Source organism: Chionomys nivalis, chromosome 16 (genome assembly GCF_950005125.1).
Source record: "Chionomys nivalis chromosome 16, mChiNiv1.1, whole genome shotgun sequence".
Classification (NCBI taxonomy): Eukaryota; Metazoa; Chordata; class Mammalia; order Rodentia; family Cricetidae; genus Chionomys; species Chionomys nivalis.
Window position 1 is genome coordinate 10,654,665 of NC_080101.1, and position 18,207 is coordinate 10,672,871.

Consider the following 18,207-nt stretch of genomic DNA (forward strand, 5'->3'; position numbering starts at 1 on the left):
GGGCTGTATGCTTAAAATGCATGAGCTTTATAATACAGTATAACAAAACCAAGAAAGGTAGGCAAAGGGGCAGAGAGCGTCTTGCTCCTCACCTCGGTCACTTATTCCCAAATCGTTCTTCCCACAACCGATACAAAACAGTTAAAGTCCTTTGTTAGTAGTATTTCCTCGGATCAAAGATTCTAAAAGGAAAAGTAATCTCAGAAAAGAAAGGGAGAACGAAGAGGGAAACTGGGCCATGGGACACTGGCTCTGTCTGAATTATCTTCCAACATGATGGAAACACAGCGATCTAGGTCAAATCCCATAAATTCATTACCATGCCATTCATACTGCGATTACTCAAGGGGGAAATTGTTAGCAGTGATAATGATCTTGAAATAAATAGGAGAACAAGAACCAACATATAACAATGCATCCTTTTGTGCTTGAGTGAGGTGAAATGAACGTTTGGCTTCCTGCCCGGCCATCCCGAGAAACATAGCTCATAGTGAAGTCCAGTCATGTGCCTGGCCCCGTCACCACCGTCCTCTCCTCTCAGGTTCCTGACATGTCCACAACTCTGCTGTGCACTGACTTTCCCCCAGTGAGGAAGCAGGACAGACACCCCCGTCGACTCAGCCTTGATGACTCACACAAACTCGCCCTAGTCTTTCACAGGTCAGATGTGTTTCTCTCGCTCTCCAGCCAATCAGCAGTGCTCTCCTCTCATCCCAGCACAAGCGAAACAGACATTTTTGACTAATCAGTTCTCAGAAAGTGTTTGAGTACCCCCTTCTATCAGTACAATGTATTTTGATGAAATGGATACATCTTTAATATATCAGCTGGTGACTGTATTTCTTTAAGTATTTTATAAAGTATTCCCCCTGAGGATATGTTCTTAAGTTTTAAAAAAAAAAAATAGAAGGTTTACATGTTTGATTTACTGTTGTTTTTAGTATCACAGACCAACTAACGACTTTTTAAAAATACCAGACGTCATAGAAACAGATGTTAAAACATGGGAAGCAACCATCCCCTCCCCCCGACTCAATCTGTTCTCCACCGTGAGGAACGCAAAGAATCCTTCGAGGAGCAATGCTCTGTGCGTCTGCAGGCATAGTAAACACACCGGCAAGTGTACGCAGGCACAAACAGTGTGATCGTGCAGTGAACTTGATGGAGCTATTCCTTGCTGTTTTTTTTCTTAGCTACTTTCTGAAGCTTTCCTGCCAGTAAGGGTAGTGTTAACCTCATAGTTCTGTTGCCGGACTACAGCACGGTTAGTGAAGCAGAGGTGGCCAAGTGGTCCCTAGCTCGTTTGCTTTCAGAAAGAAGCCCCAGTGAAAACTCTCTACGTCCAGGGATCTATTGCACGCGCTGACATAACAATCAACAGACATAACTACGGTCCTACTGTCATCCATAAGAGACACGCCAGGTTACACCCGCACGGTTCTGGTTTTTCATGTAATGTCTTAATGAGTGGATATTGGTAGCTGAGGAAAACAAAAATAAAAACAACAATCCTTTCAACTGACTTCCATGAAAACTAGTAAAATTTAGCCCCTTTTCAGAGACCTTCTCTTATTTCTGCTGGCCAGTGAATTTTCTGTCATTTTTCTCTCGACTTTTCTTCGTTTATTCCAACTGGCCCCTGAAAACATTACTGCGGTAGCTAGCCACCTACCTGTAATATTTGTCCACTAGGCTGCCATTTTACTTGGCTTATTTTCTTGCTGTAGAGAAGTTTACATGGCTTAGGCATTTACGTGTGGCTTTTGTCCTGCCTCTCCCCATTATAAAATCATCTCCTTCATTTCCTGACAATACTCGAGCAGTTATTTGTCACACTGACATCCTTAGGGCATCTGTGTGTCCCATGCCCCACTTCCACTCTGTGTGCCTCTTACTGAATCTGGTCCTTGGAGTGGGGATGGATGAATCATGTCTGCGATGTTTTCCGGGGTGTGTTCCAGCTCTTGGTATCTTTTGCTTTTGCTTGGTTTCTGGACATGGGATCAATTACTAGCTGGGCAACGCTCCCTGGGAGCCACTTTTTTTTTTTCAGTTGCACTATCTATCCACATGCTGTGTCTTTTCTTTCTTTTCAGTGAAATTTTGGGAGAAAACAGGATCTACATGCATAAGCAGAATTCACCATCTGAAAACATGTGTGCATGTTCAGAATCATTTTATTATGAAACAAAAATATTTGCAAATGGAACCCTTGAAGAAGGCAAACAAAAGCCAAAGGAAGCGGTAAAAATTGACCAGAATGCCATTGCTTTAATAAGCAAAGGTGCTAAGCTTGGTGAATCATCTGCAGTTGCTTCAATGCCTGTAGGTGAAATTTTCAGGAAATATTTATGTCTATAAAACTCATATTTTGTGGGGTATTTTCCATAGCCTTGAACACCTTGACGATATAGCCCATTGAGACTGCCCCGTTTGCACATAACGCAGAAATGAGCAATCAAAGACTTTCCTTAAGAGATCTAATTCCTGAGGCGGTATCAGAGTCTGTGAGTCAGAGTCAAAGGCTTTTCCATCTCTGACTACCCGAGAGCCACTTTCCCCTCTGAAAAGCAACAATGGTGCCTGACTTCCTGGAAAGAATGGGGTTAGAGGGTGTATGCTTTTCAGGTCTCGTGTGTGTGTGCGCGCACGTGAGCGTGCATGTGTCAGTGTTTAAGAATTACATAACTGACGCCCTACCTCCCGATATGAACACACCTTCTTTCTCAAACTATCTGTCCTTTTGAAAGGAAATATCCTTTAGTGTTTATCTATCCAATTCAAGAAACTCAGACTGAACCGAGACCATGTTCCCTATGTCAATTAGCCCATGAGATGGTTTCCAACATAAACTGTGCATCTCTTTCCCTTGCAGAGGGACTCCATTCAGGAACCCTCTTGTAGCTTTCAGGGTAGCAACCAAGCCTGGGTCTCCCACCACTGAGTGGAAGCAGAGCCCTCGCCTTTCAGGCTCACAGCTGCTCCGGCTGCACCTGCCACGCACCCATGTTGCCCACACCAATATTCTGTACTGAAGAAATTCCTAATAATGCTCATTTCTTCCATGAGGTCACTTCCCGATGTCTCGGCAGAGAGACAGGTGACATCCCAGGATTCTGCTCAGAAAAGCCATGAAGTGATGGAGACTGGTGTTCTCCAGTGTCCATCCATCTGAACCCACAGACAGACTGTATGACAGAGGCGCATGAGTCAGTTCCCCTCAAACCTCAGTCCACCATCATCCCTAGGTATCGCTCCCCTGTTCACCCTGGTCCGTTCTCCCTTTGCAGTACCCCCAGGTCTCTACAGCCTGTTATCTCTTCCCGCTAGGCTGCCTGCCTAGCTGGCTGCCCACTTTCACAGCCCCTAAGGGCATCTGAGATGACTCCTCGTTATACAATCGTTCATGGTCTCCTTAGAAACTCTTCAGATTTCCCAGAGATGCGCCCAGGTGATGATGGCTAACCTAACAGCAATGCCCACACACCTGTCCCACAGGACAGCCACCCAAACTGTGGCCTGCCTTTGCCAGGCAAACTTCTAAGCACTGAGAACGCAGACAAAGCTTTCCCTACCCCCTTCTTTTCCAGGCTTTCTCTTCTTGCCCGAGCCTGTCCCAGACAAGTCTGACTGCAGCTGCCCTCCTCTGGGCCTTGCCCACCTGCTCTGCCCCTTCCCACTCTTGAAATTTACATCCACACCCAAGCCGGTTCTTGCTTCCGGTTTTTCCTGTTCGCTGTGGTGCCACCCATGAAACCGTACTCTCTATCATAAGCTCTTCGGCGGCGAGCCGCTCCCATCAGATCACTCACTAATTTTATTGATTTCGTTTGTTTTCTTGTCTGTTATATTACAGCTGTGCTTTGTTTGGGTCTTTGAACACAAGCAATGCTTTAGAAACAGGTCATCGTACACCAATGACCATTACTCTACTTACTTCTGTTGCTCAACCTTGTCTTCTTAAAATAAATTCTCTCTTGGCCCCTGCCTGACTGAGCCATAGGCACCCCGGTCGCCACGCACCCACCTCCTGACAGATCCCAACCTCACGCCTACGTTCCTTACAGACACCTGAGACTTTAGGCTCCAAGTGGTAGAATCAGATAGCGTTGAAGAATTTCACATCTGTGCCCTGAACCTCAGGCTGCTTGATCCCTAAACCCTGTGAAACCCTGCATAGGCTTGCAAGCACACCTGGGGTTGGAAAGTCTCTTACCCCTGACTCTGCCCTTTTCAACCCAGAGATTCTGTTTTAAGAATCCTGCATCCTGCCTAGGCATGGGACATTTTAAAAGGAATGGGCAGTACTGGGGCACGCGTACAGTCTCCATTATCCAGATACCACCTGCAGGAAGGACTCCAGACCCACGCGGTGAGTAGAGTCCTGTGTGTGTGTGCGCGCGCGTACTGAGGTTCCACCCACCGTGGGAGCGCAGTCCCACCCTTGGGCTTGTGCTTCAGCCTGCCCAGGAACAAACACAAGAACCTCGCTGAGCTGCCAGCCTGGGACCTGGGTGCCTGAAACCTACGAAGTGGCTTGCTTCACGTGGTAGCCAGAGAGGAAGCTGTGTCCTAGGTGAGTTGCAAGATCCCAGAGTCCCTGGCTACTTCTAATGAGGTGACCAGACCCAGGCATGAAAGTTTAGCCCAGGGGAACCTCAGCAGCTGGGGACTAACACCAAGCCCCTGAGACAACAACTTGTCGGCCCCCACTGCAGGACAGCGGTGTTCTGGACAAATCCAGACGTCTGTCTCTCGAGGGTGAACAACGTGGGTGCCTGCTTGGCCCTGTTCGGGCATGGTGCCCAGACCTGCATATATTCAACCCCCTCCCTGCAACCTCTCGCTCACCCCTTTCCGGAGCTGTGGTTGTTGGTTTATCTGCCACTACCATGTCTATCTTCTCCCTGGAACCAGGGCAGTATTGCTGCCATAGGGACCCTGGGCTTAGAGCAACTGCTGTGGACTTACTTTGTGCCTAGTTATCTCGGCTTTGGACTGGGGAGGAAGATGCCAAGTTTTCAGCCCGATTAAATGGAGTACATTTGCATCTTCCTAAGAAAAAATCATTATGATAAAATTAAGGTGTACGATCGCTTTTTGCTTGTCAGTGTACTTGCTGTAACCACCTTTCAAGGGTCTCGTTAAAGAACATTGGGCCGTTTGTTCCTGCAAATGCCCATGACAGCACTAGGGACTAACAGAGCTGCCTCTGGGCCACAGTCCCTAAGGCGGCATTCATGGTTCTGAATATGCCACCTTCTGGAGGCTGTGAAGGAGATGGGGAGATAATGTTGTGACTAAAAGCCAGGCAGCTTCTCCGAATTGTGTTTCCTAGGCAGATGCCTACCTTTATTTCTTCTTAAGTGGTCCAAATGGTTTTAAACACTAATAGCAGCCCTGCGCTGCTCCTGCTCCCTCCTGCAGCCCCAGAGCATAGCATTTGCACGAACATTAGCTTCTTAGAGAAGACTGAGATCCCAGCGAGGAAATAATGCTGATCAAAGTTGGCAAGGAAGGCACTGACAGATGTAGAATTCCAGCCCAAATACTACAATCTCTGTCCTCATGTGAGGACACAGAAGACACCCTAAACTTGACCTGGAGGCTACTATGTGCTACCAGGCTCCTAGGATACATCTGCCAAGGCAGGGAAGAGCCAGGCCTTGTTCCAGGGTTTGCATTGTCCTGACCCTTCTGCACAGGGCTGGGGAGCACTGAGCAGAGCTCTGTCTTCTGGCAGGAGATGGCATGATGAGGTTGTGCCAGAAAGGGGACATAGTGGCCTGGCTGTGTCACCTGCTGTATGTTTTCTAATGGGAAGAATAGTGGAAGTGAGATGCCGCTGTGTCCAAAGGGTGGCCAGAGTGTTCTTTCACTGTGTGCATAATTGGGCATACATGCAGCCCTGTTGGGGCTGCAGGAACACACCCTGTGATTGCATATTAAAATGTGAGTCTTCCTTCAAGACCTCATTGCACATTGCCTAAGGATCATAGTCAATCTTCCAAAGTTACTCTGGAAATAAATCAGAGCAACGCTGGCAGAGGGTTTGAGTTGTTGCTCCCAGGGTACAGTAAAACCCAGTGTTGAAGCACAGATCAGAACCTCAGTCCCCTCCCAGGAGCATTGTTAACCAGAAAAACCCCAGAGGCACAGATCAGGACCCAGTCTCTGATTCCTGGTGCCCATCATTGGCAAGGTTACTCCCAGCAATCCTTCCCTCTTGCTTTTTTCCAATCTGGATCAAGTCTCCCACCAGAGAGAACTTTTCTTTATGACACTCTTGCTTGTGATGAGCCAATTCTGTGCTTACAATCTGTTTCTCCACTGAAAACAGTTGGGGTCCCGATCCTGAGGTTATGAGAAAACCAATGGCCAGCAGCTCCAGCGTACAGAGAGCCAACTGAAGCTGATACTTGATGAACACATAACATGGAGCCAGCCCAGCCTAGTGCTAGCTCAGTGGCCTTGGGCAGGCCCATACACATCCTCCTTATCTGCCAGTCATATCTGTATAGAATAAGCCAGAAACGAGCTTAGGCCGCATCAACTTCATGCCAAACCCTTGTTAACCCACGTGTAAACCCTTCTAAAATGAACTGGACCACCCCTTATCATTGACAGCATTTAATTGGTCCTCAGCCAACCAGCCAAGTGCAGGCCCACTACTGTCTGCCCTATCTCTGGAAACCTAGACCTGCATCGAGCCTCTCAATGGGACATCCCACTCAGGGAAAGCCCTTATCCCATCCCCAAACCTGTTGGGTGTCTTTTGGTGATCTGTACTATGAATCCAAAACAACTGGTACCATCTGTGAAACACTGTCTGTGAGCCAGAGCTATGAGAGATCATGGCACATTCTCATCTCAGGTACAGAACTTTTCTAACACCCAAGTCTGGGAGAGAGGAGAGAGAGATCCAGAGAGACAGGACTGCCGCGCATCTCCCAGAGGCAGAGAAGGCATCCGAGTTCATCTCACCCAACCTGTAAGTGAGGGGAGATGACTGAATGGGGCCCTCAGCCTCCAGAAGGGACTCAGGGTGTAGATGGAGCCCCAGTCACTTCTCCTCATTTTACAGCTTCCTCTTTCTCTCAAATCTCTTTTGCTCTCACGCTGGGGATCAGATGGAAGTCAGGGCTTCATACCGGCTAGGTCAGCACCCTTACACCAAACTAAATACTTCACCTTCAAATCTTAAGCAGCACCACCAAATGAAAGAACTGTACCACAAATGAGAAAGAGGAAACCCAAAAGGAAACAAAAGCGTAGCACCCTAAGAGTTATAACACACATATCAGGATGTGGCAGGATCACTGAACAGCGCATCGGATGCATAGTTAGTGAGGCAAAGGTTAACAGGAAAGGAATCCAGGCACGCCCCTTGGCATAAGTTTGGGTGAGGTGGTTCCAGCTGCCAATTAACAAGCATTGTTACATGTGGCCCAAAACTGGTCTGCAGATCTGAATGGAGCTGGAGGCCGTGTGTGAATGCTGGACCCGATGTCATAGGCTGCTGTATTCCTGTCTACCCCTGAGTTCGGTGTCGGCTGCCAGAAAGAACATTTGTATCACATTCTCGGTACTTTCCCTCAGGAAAGGAAACTGACCAAACTCTCTCTTGCCTTCAAGGTGTTGGCCGGACCATGTCTTCCAACCTGGAATCAGCGAAGGACATGTTTATTTTCTTAGGAAAGTCGCTGTTTAGTATTGTGGAGGCCCTACTTTTCCAGTTGATCTCAAAGCCCAAGAAGAACGTTGCTGGTGAAATAGTCCTCATAACAGGTGCTGGGAGTGGCCTCGGAAGGCTCTTAGCCCTACAGTTTGCCCGCCTGGGAGCTGTGCTTGTTCTCTGGGATGTGAATAAGGAGGCCAATGAGGAGAGCCTACAGGCAGCTCGGGAAGCAGGAGCCACCAGAGTGCATGCCTACACCTGTGACTGCAGCCAAAGGGAAGAAGTGTACAGAGTGGCTGACCAGGTACATCGTGGGGGTCTCATTGCTTTCTGTGGCTTGTGAGAATCCTATGCAATTACATCGGCATGCATTGGTATTTCTCATTGGCCTCTCTGTCTTAGTGTCTTCCAACTGTCTCCAATATACCTCTACTTCAAATAACCTGGGGGAGCAAGAATTAGAAATTTTTTATTCGTGTTGTATGCAAAATGTTTTTGCTGAAAGCCTTGCATGTAACATAATCCTATAAGGTAAATTATTACTCCCCTCCGAAAATAAGAACGGGGAATCTGTGCAGGCATGGAGCTTCTTTTAGGAACAGAGCTGATAACTGACAAAGGTATGGCCAGGACTTGAGTTTCTTGATTCCTATATGGCACCCTGTGCTCTGGATCACACCCCTCGCACATGCCAACTGTATAGGTGCAGTGTAAGAAGGAATAAAATGTGGAAGAATCCTTCTTCGAGGGGCCAGAAACAGATGCCAAGTGCTTTGTCCGAGATCAAATAGTTAGTATGTGGGCACCCTGTAGTATGTGGGCACCCTGTAGAGTCTGAGTTAAATCCAGGAGAGGTCCACCCTCCCCTCCCTTCAGGCCTTCCATAAGAATATGTGCTTTTCACAGGTACTCGTAAGAAAACAAGAATTCTCATCCTGAGAATATTTATTTGATTTTGGTGATAGTGGGGCTTAAACCCAGGGTCTTGGTGCTTACAAAGCATTTGCTGATAAGTAGGAAGTTGGAAACCTGTGCTGTTGGGCCTTCACATCAGCCATCCTGGAGGTTCAGAGTGAGATCCTAGATGATTGACAGCTCAGGACCTTCCAGCAGGTTCTTTTTTACATCCCAGATCTCTTTCTGAGGGTTTTGACATTTGCTCCTTGTGGGGCAATCCAGTGTCTACTCTTGACTGCCATTTGAGTTGAATTTGATGAACTATGAGCCACTTCCCAAAGCATACATGTATTTAGATTTTATCCAGTACTTTATGTGAAACCTGGTACAGAATGCAGGTTCTCACTGTCTCTGTGTCCACAGACCTAGTCAGCTAAGGGAAAACCCAGCCATGTCACTCAGATGCTGAGGCCAGGCCTCCCATAACAGCAGCTTCCATCTTTCCACGGTGACATGTCCTCACCAGTACCATTCTGTGGTACTTGATGTACTTCAAACTCTCCATTCAGTCAGGAGGACACATGCACATATTCATATATACATGTGCACACACAAATATACCCACACATATATCTGTGTACACACACATATGCAAAGACATGCACAAACGCATCTGCACACATGCATACATGCACACACATGGGTGCACACACTCACAACTAGAGATACAAGAGGAACTGCCGTGAGTCTCCTTAGTGACACATGGTAACTGCTATGCGTCGTTCTTTCTCAGTGGTGGGGGTCAGGTACTGCTAGTGTGTGATCTAAATGGCATTGATGAAATACGGGACACAAAGGAAAACATAGGGACATTACCAGCCAGCCTTGTCATCATCCTGGAAAGGCTCACAAGCGCTAGGAACCAAGATGACTAACTGAAGGCTGTCAGAGGGGAAGGGTCCAGTGTTATACCTGGAGCCCTTCATTCTAAAGCAACAGTGCCTGGATGCTATTCCAAGCTGGTATTTCAGCAACGAACGTGACTCACAGATCTTGTTCCTAAAAGTTCAAGGTGGAGAGAAGAAAGCCAGTCTGCTGAGGAAAACAAAACAGGCAGATTCTAATCTGCCTTACGTTCAAGATATATATTTTCTTTCTTCTCGTGGGCTCCTGCCTCCTCCCTCTCTCCGCGGATGCCAGGATGGGGTCTAGATGCTATTTGGTTACATTAAAGCTATTCTTATATCTGTCGTCTGACTAAAATGATATGCTACCAATGCAGAACACAAAACAAGGTTCCTAGACACAGGTGGTAAGGTGAGCTCAGAGTGGAGGAGGAAAGTTGTGTCATAGCGTTCCCGTCTGTGCTGGAGAGAAGGAAGCGCAGTGTTGGGCTTAGAGATCTAACGTTGCAGTATGGACTCTGTGATGAGCATGTAGATCCAGCCTGAAGTACGGATCAAGACTATATAAATATTGGGAAAGAGATCATATGCAGAAGTTTGATGGTGGCATTCTTCTCATCCATCCAGGTTAAAAAAGAAGTCGGTGACGTCTCTATCCTCATCAACAATGCTGGCATTGTAACAGGCAAGAAGTTCCTCGACTGTCCCGATGACCTCATGGAAAAGTCACTTGAAGTCAATTTCAAAGCACATTTATGGGTGATTCTTTTTATTCTCGTACTAAATGCAAATTTACTCTGGCATTCAAAGTATTTTTCTCCTGCTCTATAACAATATTATCAAGATCTAAATAAAACACACATCTTAATCATGGGGGAGGTTGGGAATCCGCAGGGGTCTTTACACAGCCTATGGTGAGGAACTCACACAGGTCCTTACACAGCGTAAAGTTAGGAACCCACATGGGTCCTTAAAGGAGAAAAATGGAAAGACTCAGATGTTAGAAACTACTGTGCACCTATTGGAATTACGTCTCTTGTCCCAAATGTCCTCTCATTTTGTGTGTGTGTGTGTGTGTGTGTGTGTGGTGTGTGTGTGTGGTGAGTTTACTTGCATCTTTACATCTAGATAGTTCAGTTCCCTTTGAAGTCTCCCCCCGTGGCTTTCATGTCTGTCCTACTTTTGTTTTTCCCTGGTCTCCTTCTCTTTCTCTGCTATTCTTGTTTCCCTGGCCCCTACCGTCCTCTCCTGTGTGTCTCTTCCTTCTTAGTGGTTCATATCTTTGAAATCCTGTGTGTGACCAAGCATGGGCATATGGCTTGATTGACAGAGGCTCACATAACTGCCTGACCGCTGGGCTCCAGCTCTCACGGCAGAGCCACAGAGGGGCCACTGGACCCTGGACACAGGGTCTTTGTTACGATGCTGCCTGTCTTCTTCACTTGATTTTCTGCCTCTTTCTCTGAAACAAAGCAGTGTCAAGCAGGTGACTGAAGAGAGGAGAGATTGGGCCTTTATAGGAGGCTGCTTCCTCAGAAGTTCATTTCCCTTCCCTTCCTGTACCACTTTTCTGTAGGGTCTCAGTTAAAAAATGAAGGTGTTCTGTATGACTGAGACACAGTCTAAGTACCCACTGTCTAAAAATATATTTTACTTTATGAATTAGTATTGAAAATAAAAGGCTACCATTCAAAGAAGTATAGACTGGTTTAAAACAAAGTTCATTCTCAATGGAAGCAGTGTGTCTTGTGAACTGTGTTCAGGAAAGGTTTTAAAATCAGAATTAAGCCAAAGAAAGAAATGTAATATACACCTAAACAACTATGTCCGTATGCTTATGGGTTTTGGATTATGGCTGTCATAACGAAGATTTTCCTGCACCACGTTGATTGTGATCTTAATGTTGTACATACGTATATATAACATTATATACTGTATTAATATATTATATATAATATATTACATATACAAACAAAGCATTAATATGGATAAACTGTTTTAATATTATTGACAATTTCATGGTGAGATAATGGTTTAATGGTATGAAATACTCTTTAATGTGTGCTTAGTTTCTTACATCCATTGTCTTTAAAGTATTTCATTAGTTTAAAAAATGGTTTAATCACAGTATCCATATACATACCTGAGAAAAGCATAGCGCGTGTTATTAAGTATTAAAAGCTTTCCTTTGCTCTTCTTAGACATATAAAGCCTTCCTGCCTGCCATGGTTGCTAACAACCATGGCCATTTGGTTTGCATTTCAAGTTCGGCTGGACTAGTTGGAGTCAATGGGCTGGCAGGTAAGACCATTTCTGACCAACTTCAGCTTGCAAAATACCGCTAAGTCACTAGCATTCACCTCATGCCCTAAGAATAAAAAGTTCAATGCACTGAAGGTCTGATCAGTAATGTGGGCGAGACTTGCTCTACGCAGCAGAACTGCTGTTGATAGACAGACGTCAACCTGGACTACACGCTCTGGAGTCTTGAGGTCTCATGCAGCCCCCTCTACTCAAGAGAGAAGGGAGATGGGGAGGGAGCAAGAGAGCTCAGCAGCACAGCTGTGTTCAGAGATCAAATTCACTCGGCACTGTTGCAAGATGCTCAGGAGCCCAGCAGCCTTCCCCTGGACTTCCATTAGGTGGTCCCAAATGTAACCTACAGAATTTGGAAAGCAATGGAATCTTCTCTCTTCTCCACTGGCCCACTGCCTGCACGTCCTGTCAGTCTCAGCTCTCTCCCCATGCCCAGCTGATTTGATAACCAAAGTTGCCAAATGAAAAAGAGATTCACAAAGATCTCTAGTCAAGAAGGCCTAACTTGGGACAGACACCTCCTTCCCCTGGAGTCTGCCTCACAGAGTGTGTGCAGGTCACTGACACTCGTTTCCTCTAGAGTCTGGTTTAAAACGGTTCTAAACTGTCAACTGACATTACTATGCCTGTGTGCAAAACTGCCAGGGGTCTGTGTAAAAGCCTTGGCATTCTGGGGACACGGTAGAACTGACAGAGGATGTGACCAGGTGGAAGGGAGTTCAGAGGTCACTGGGAGTGTGCCCAGGGAGCAGAGGCTGAGGTCCTGGCTCCTTCCTGCTACCTTCTCTGTCTCTCGACCGCCATGAGGTAAGCTGGTTTCCTCTGTCACATGCCCATGCATGCTGATAGTGCTTTGCCTTGGTCCAAAAGCAACAAGACCAAGTAACCGTGAAGAAAAACCCTTAAAGCTGTAAGTTGAAGTAAAGCCTTCCTCCTTCCAAGCTGGTTATCTCAGTGTTTTGTCCCAGGGGTAGGGGAGGTGGCAGAACCCTGTGAGTGGCACTGACTGGCAACATTGTCTTTCTGTGTTCCAGAAGCTCATTACTGGCAATACAAGGTTTATGGTTGGAAGGACATTTATTCCCACGTTCCACAGACCATGCTGAGCATTCTTGCTTAGGTCCCTGTATTACTTACTATTTTATGTATTTTGTGTGTATTTGTACGTCCTGAGGTTACATGATTTGAAGTAAGGACTGGCCATCCTATCCTGTGTCATAGTTGTCACGGCTCAACAACCAATGGCTTGTAAGTGACTCTGGCACTGTGGTCTAGGCGAGCACCCTGCAGCCTTTCTCATCTCGGAGTCCACTCAGTTATTAACATATCATTTCGTGGCCCATGTTCCTACTTACTGCATATTTCTCCCCATACGATCATCTTGAAATGGTTGCCACATCTTCTGTTGCAACTAGTATAGTGAGTGACTTTAATGTGATGGCATTTAAAAGCTTGACAATACAAATAGACCGCGGAGCTGTTATGCATCTGGTTCTAAATCACTATAATAAAGCAAGTCACATAACATTTTCGGTTACTTCAAGCAAATAAAAGTTATATAAATATATAACTATAATCTCTTAAAGGTACCATGCAATTATAGCTTTTTAAAAAGGGTTGTCCTTAACTTACTTTCAAATAAAGTTGTCTTAGTTGGGATCACTATTGCTGTGATGAAACACCACGACCAAAGCTACTTGGGGAGGAAAGGGTTTATGTGGCTTACACTTCAGCATTGCTGTTCATCACTGAAGTCAGGACAGAAACTCAAACAGAGCAGGATCCTGGAGGCGGGAGCTGATGTAGAAGTCATGGAGAGTGCTGTTTGCTGGCTTGCTCAACATGACTTACACAGCCTGCTTTCTCATAGAACCCAGGACCACCAGCTCAGGTATATGACCACCCACAATGCACTGGGCCCTCCCACATTGATCACTAATTAAGAAAGTGCCCTATAGGCTTGCCTGGAATTATGAAAGCATTTTCTCAATTGAGGCTCACTCCTCTCCAATAACTCTAGCTGTGTCAAATTTACTTAAAACTAGCCAGCATGGTGGAACTGCCAAAGGCTGATGCTAATGATCACCTGAGCAATTGGAAAGATGGAGGCAGACTTGTTCAGTGCACAGCTGTCATTAACTTTTGAATCATGAAAAACTCAGTCCCTGAGCCGCATGGTGACAGAATGCAAGGGTAAGGGGCCGTGCCGACCTGCACAACAATTCCTTTCTCTCTCTCTCTGTCTCCCCTCTCTCTCTCTCCCCCAGACTATTGTGCAAGTAAATTCGCAGCCTTTGGATTCGCTGAATCTGTGTTTCTGGAAACATCTGCCCAAAAACAAAATGGGATCAAAACTACAATTGTGTGCCCATTCTTTATCAAAACCGGAATGTTTGAAGGTTGCACGACTGCGTAAGTATGCCTTTTGATTTTAAAGGCATTTAAATTAACTGTCTGCCCGCCCGATTGTACTCTTTTCTTGGAGTTGCTTGGGTCTTTTTCTAAAATGTTTTCTGGTCCATGAGTGTTTTCAGAATTGTAGCTCACACGTGTGTTTAAGCTGCTGATTGGTGCATTCGGTGTATCGCTAGTGTCCAGATATGTTCTGTGGCCCCAGATCTGCTTCTCTGTTCCGTCTCTCTGTCACCCAGTGCCATTCAGGCTTCTTGCCTGAGCCCAGTTAAACTAGACATCATTAAAGGAAAACAGCCCCAAGATTCCTTAAAAGAACACCGCATGTCTGTATTGACAACGGAATTCCCCAAATAACACCATGTGTGGATCAACCCCAGAAAGATCCTATTGATAGCACTACAGGCTGCAAGATCAAGAGCCAGGGTGGAGTGAGGCTTATGGCCTCTGTCTTGTTATTACTTAGACCTTGTTGGCCAAGGGACAAAAAGAGTGGGAAGGACAGAGGAAGGATCCACTTCTGCTGTGGCTCCTCCCATAAGGGCACTAATCTCCTTCACAAGGACCCCACTCCCGTGACCTAATTACTTTCCGAGATCCAACTCCTGATCCAGATCGCCATATGGAGGTCAGGCTTAGGTGTAAATTTGGGCCTTATGCCTTCAGGCCTTACAGACACAAATACCCAGATTTACATCTTCTGAACACAGCCCAGTTTGTTCCCACTGACTCATGTCATGCTTAGTCTGTGGTGGAGACTGCTTGTTTGTTCCCTGGCCACCCAGACCCAAAATAACCGCACAGGAATTATATTAATTGCAATACTGTTTGGCCAATAGCTTAAGTGTATTTCTAGCTAGCTCTTACATCTTAAATTAACCCATTTCTATGAATCTGTGTATTGCCACAATGCTGTAGCTTACCAGTTAAAGTTCTAGGTGTCTGTCTCCTCTGGCGGCTACATGGCGTCTTACTGACTCCACCTACTTTCTTATCTATCTCTGCTTGGAATTCCCACCTTTCTCTGTTCTGCCCTGTGAGAGGCCCAATCAGCTTCTTTATTAACCATAATAAAACATATTCGCAGATTACAGAGGGGAATCCCAAATCATTAGACCATTCAATAAGGTTCTATATGGATGACTATTTGTAACATGAATATATTAATTACAATGTGTTTCCATTTCATATTATAGTTGTACTATTACTACTTTGACAATAAGTGCACAAATCTAGAAATAGCAAGAAAGAGGTATGGCAATGTCTTATAAATTCTTTATCCCTAACGCCGAGGAATGATTTTTTATTAATTTGAGTTTTTTCTTACATCAGGTGTCCTACTCTGCTACCAATTCTGGAGCCGGAATATGCAGTCAGAAAAATAGTGGAAGCTATTCTGCAGGAGAAGCTGTACCTGTATATGCCAAAGTTTTTATACTTCATAATGTTCTTAAAAAGGTAATGGCATCTACCTCCATGTTTCCCCGTGCACCAATCACCACCTTTTCCACGTCCTACCAGGAAGAGTCACTCGGCAAGCACTTGTTAGATTAATGGATTTCTAAAAGGAAAATCTTCTCCATACTGATTCTCATCTCCACGACAATTTATTCAGTTGAAGTGCCCCCCACCATGATTCCAGAGACCCTCTCTAACAACTTAGCATTATTGTCAAAACTTAATGGTCTTCCTAAATGAGCTCTGGATAGCTTTAAATAGATACCTGTTTCTGTTTGGTAACGATGTTCTTACACTCATCCTAAAATGACTGTGTCAGCGTAGATATGGGATTTGTGCTTCCTCCAGTACAGTCAGCCAGATGCCTCAAGAATCTGCAGTATTGGTAAAACTGGCAATTGCTGCTAAATTTTATCAACTAGAAAAGAAAAAATCTTCAAACCAGGCAAAAGAGGGCTGGGTCTAGGTGAGTAGTAGATGGCTTTCCTGGCTTACACAAGGTTCTGGGCTTGATTTCCTGCGCCAGAAAAAAAAAAGAAAGTAAAGAAGAAAGGAATGAGAAAGAAAAGGGAGAGGGGGAAGTAAGGAGAAAGGAAGGAAAGATGAAGGAAAGGAAAAAGAAAGGAAGAAAGAGAAAAGGAAAAATGAAAGGAAAACAAGGAAGAAGAAAAAGGAAATAAAAGAAGAAAGAAAGAAAGAAAGAAAGAAAGAAAGAAAGAAAGAAAGAAAGAAAGAAAGAAGGGAAGAAGGGAAGAAGGGAAGGAAGGGAGGGAGAAAAATAGGGAGGGAGGGAGGGAGGGAGGGAGGGAGGGAGGGAGGGAGGAGAAGAGGGAGAGAGGAGAAGAGGGAGGGAGGAGAAGAGGGAGGGAGGAGAAGAGGGAGGGAGGAGAAGAGAGCACCATTGCCTACTCCTGTGCCCTAAACTGCGTTTCACTGCTGAAATCCAGCACCAACACCTTGAGAACACTGGCCCACTGCTGCTGAACTGCTGAGCCCACTGCTCATTCCTAGTCCCTCAGTTCAGTTTCAGTGATGGATGTGTTTGTACTTCCCCTCCCAGGGACCACACCTTTATAAAGAACACACTCCACAGCCAGTCACCACTTCCTGTTGAGTTGAATCGGTCTTTTCGGTACCTCCTGTTACTCGTCTCTTGACCCAGCAGTTCTGTACACTCCCGATCACAATGACAGTTCTTCAAATGTTTGAGCATAGTGGTTATTCTTCACATTGTCGCATGGCTAACAGTCACAGACATGCTTTTCCCACTAACTAAGTGTATCTACTTAGAAACAGAAAGCGTCCTTATAGCCTTTCCTTTTCCACCCTTCCTCTACCACAGGAGGAAACCCTGCAGCCAACAGGCTGTGGGAGACAGCGCAAGCGGTCTTTGAGTAGTAATTTGAAACCCAGGCTTATGGCCCCGCTCTGTATCAAGCCTGTAATTCGTACATGCCCTCTGCTCTCCAGGCCTCAGTTGCCTTGTCCACAGTGATAGTTTTTGGTGGTGCATGCAGATTAGATAATATCTGGTTATTGGACATTGTGTGTTCCCACAGCACAATGGGTAGGACTTGTGTAGATGCAGATTGCGCTATGACAGAGCCAACTCTAAGAACATGAAGCTTCATTTTTTTTTTTTTACTCTGGATCATGATATATGACTTTTATGGCCTGCCCATTCTGGGACATGTTTTGTGTTTTGCCCAGTATCTTCAGAGTACACACGTTACTCTAAGTTAGTGATATTTTGGAGACCAAAATAAGTGATTTGAATATCCCAAGCCATGCAGGAAACCTCTGAGCCCCAGCCTGTGTGATGAGTGTAGGAACAAGTGACTTCTTCTGTGCAAGTGACTGTCTTCGACTGACCTAGCAGAGATGTGTTTGCGGATGGTAACCAAAAACGTTTCCTCTTGCATTCTTTGTAGCTTCTTGCCTGTCAAGACAGGAATGCTGATAGCTGACTATCTGGGAGTCTTCCACGTGATGGATGGCTTCACCGGTCCAAAGAAGAAAGCTTAAAGCCAAGCTCCATGCCCTGTGTCATCTGATGCCCATTGCCACAGCAGGCTTCTATCAAAGAAGAAAGGTGCTTCTGTCTGACCGAACCCAAAGACAAGTATAACCCATCTTCCTCTACGGACCAGAATGTCCTTCCAGTGTCATTTAAATGCAATTTAATTGTTATTGTTTTTTTGTTTTTTTGTTTTTTTGGTTGAGTGTTTTTCTTTTTTCGTTTGGTGTTTTTGCTGTTGTTTGTTGTCTGGAAAATAAAAATGGCTCTTTGGTCATTTCTCTTTCAACCCCTATGTCAGTGAAACCATACACATACAAACAACAAAGACAGACTTAGCAAGTTCTACATATATATATATATATTGGTGCTTACAGATATACGTGTATGTAACAAATATAACCCAAGAGAATGAGTGTATCAGTGTGAGCAAGTGAGAAGGGTCAGAGGGAGAGTAACTGGGAAGGGCTGGAGGGAGGAGAGTGGGGGAGGGGTGTTTCAATGTAAAAACATTTTAAAAAACG

At 45.5% G+C, this 18,207-nt stretch overlaps 1 protein-coding gene across 1 annotated transcript; it reads left to right on the forward strand.

Moving 5' to 3' along the window:
• The first annotated feature begins 7,460 nt into the window (after nt 1–7,460).
• Nucleotides 7,461–17,849, forward strand: LOC130888086 (epidermal retinol dehydrogenase 2). The gene is made up of 6 exons (XM_057790948.1): nt 7,461–7,982; nt 10,108–10,239; nt 11,682–11,781; nt 14,064–14,208; nt 15,541–15,666; nt 17,598–17,849. Exons 1-6 carry the CDS (start codon nt 7,650–7,652, stop codon nt 17,689–17,691), a joined length of 930 nt encoding a protein of 309 aa, XP_057646931.1. The 5' UTR covers nt 7,461–7,649; the 3' UTR covers nt 17,692–17,849.
• Nucleotides 17,850–18,207: the final 358 nt, after the last annotated feature.

Excerpts from the sequence above, each read along its gene's own strand:
- LOC130888086 (XM_057790948.1), top strand. The coding sequence starts at position 7,650 with ATGTCTTCCAACCTGGAATCAGCGAAGGACATGTTTATTTTCTTAGGA. Across the intron at positions 10,240-11,681 it reads ATTTCAAAGCACATTTATGG|ACATATAAAGCCTTCCTGCC; the intron begins GTGATTCTTTTT and ends TGCTCTTCTTAG. Across the intron at positions 14,209-15,540 it reads TTTGAAGGTTGCACGACTGC|GTGTCCTACTCTGCTACCAA; the intron begins GTAAGTATGCCT and ends TTCTTACATCAG.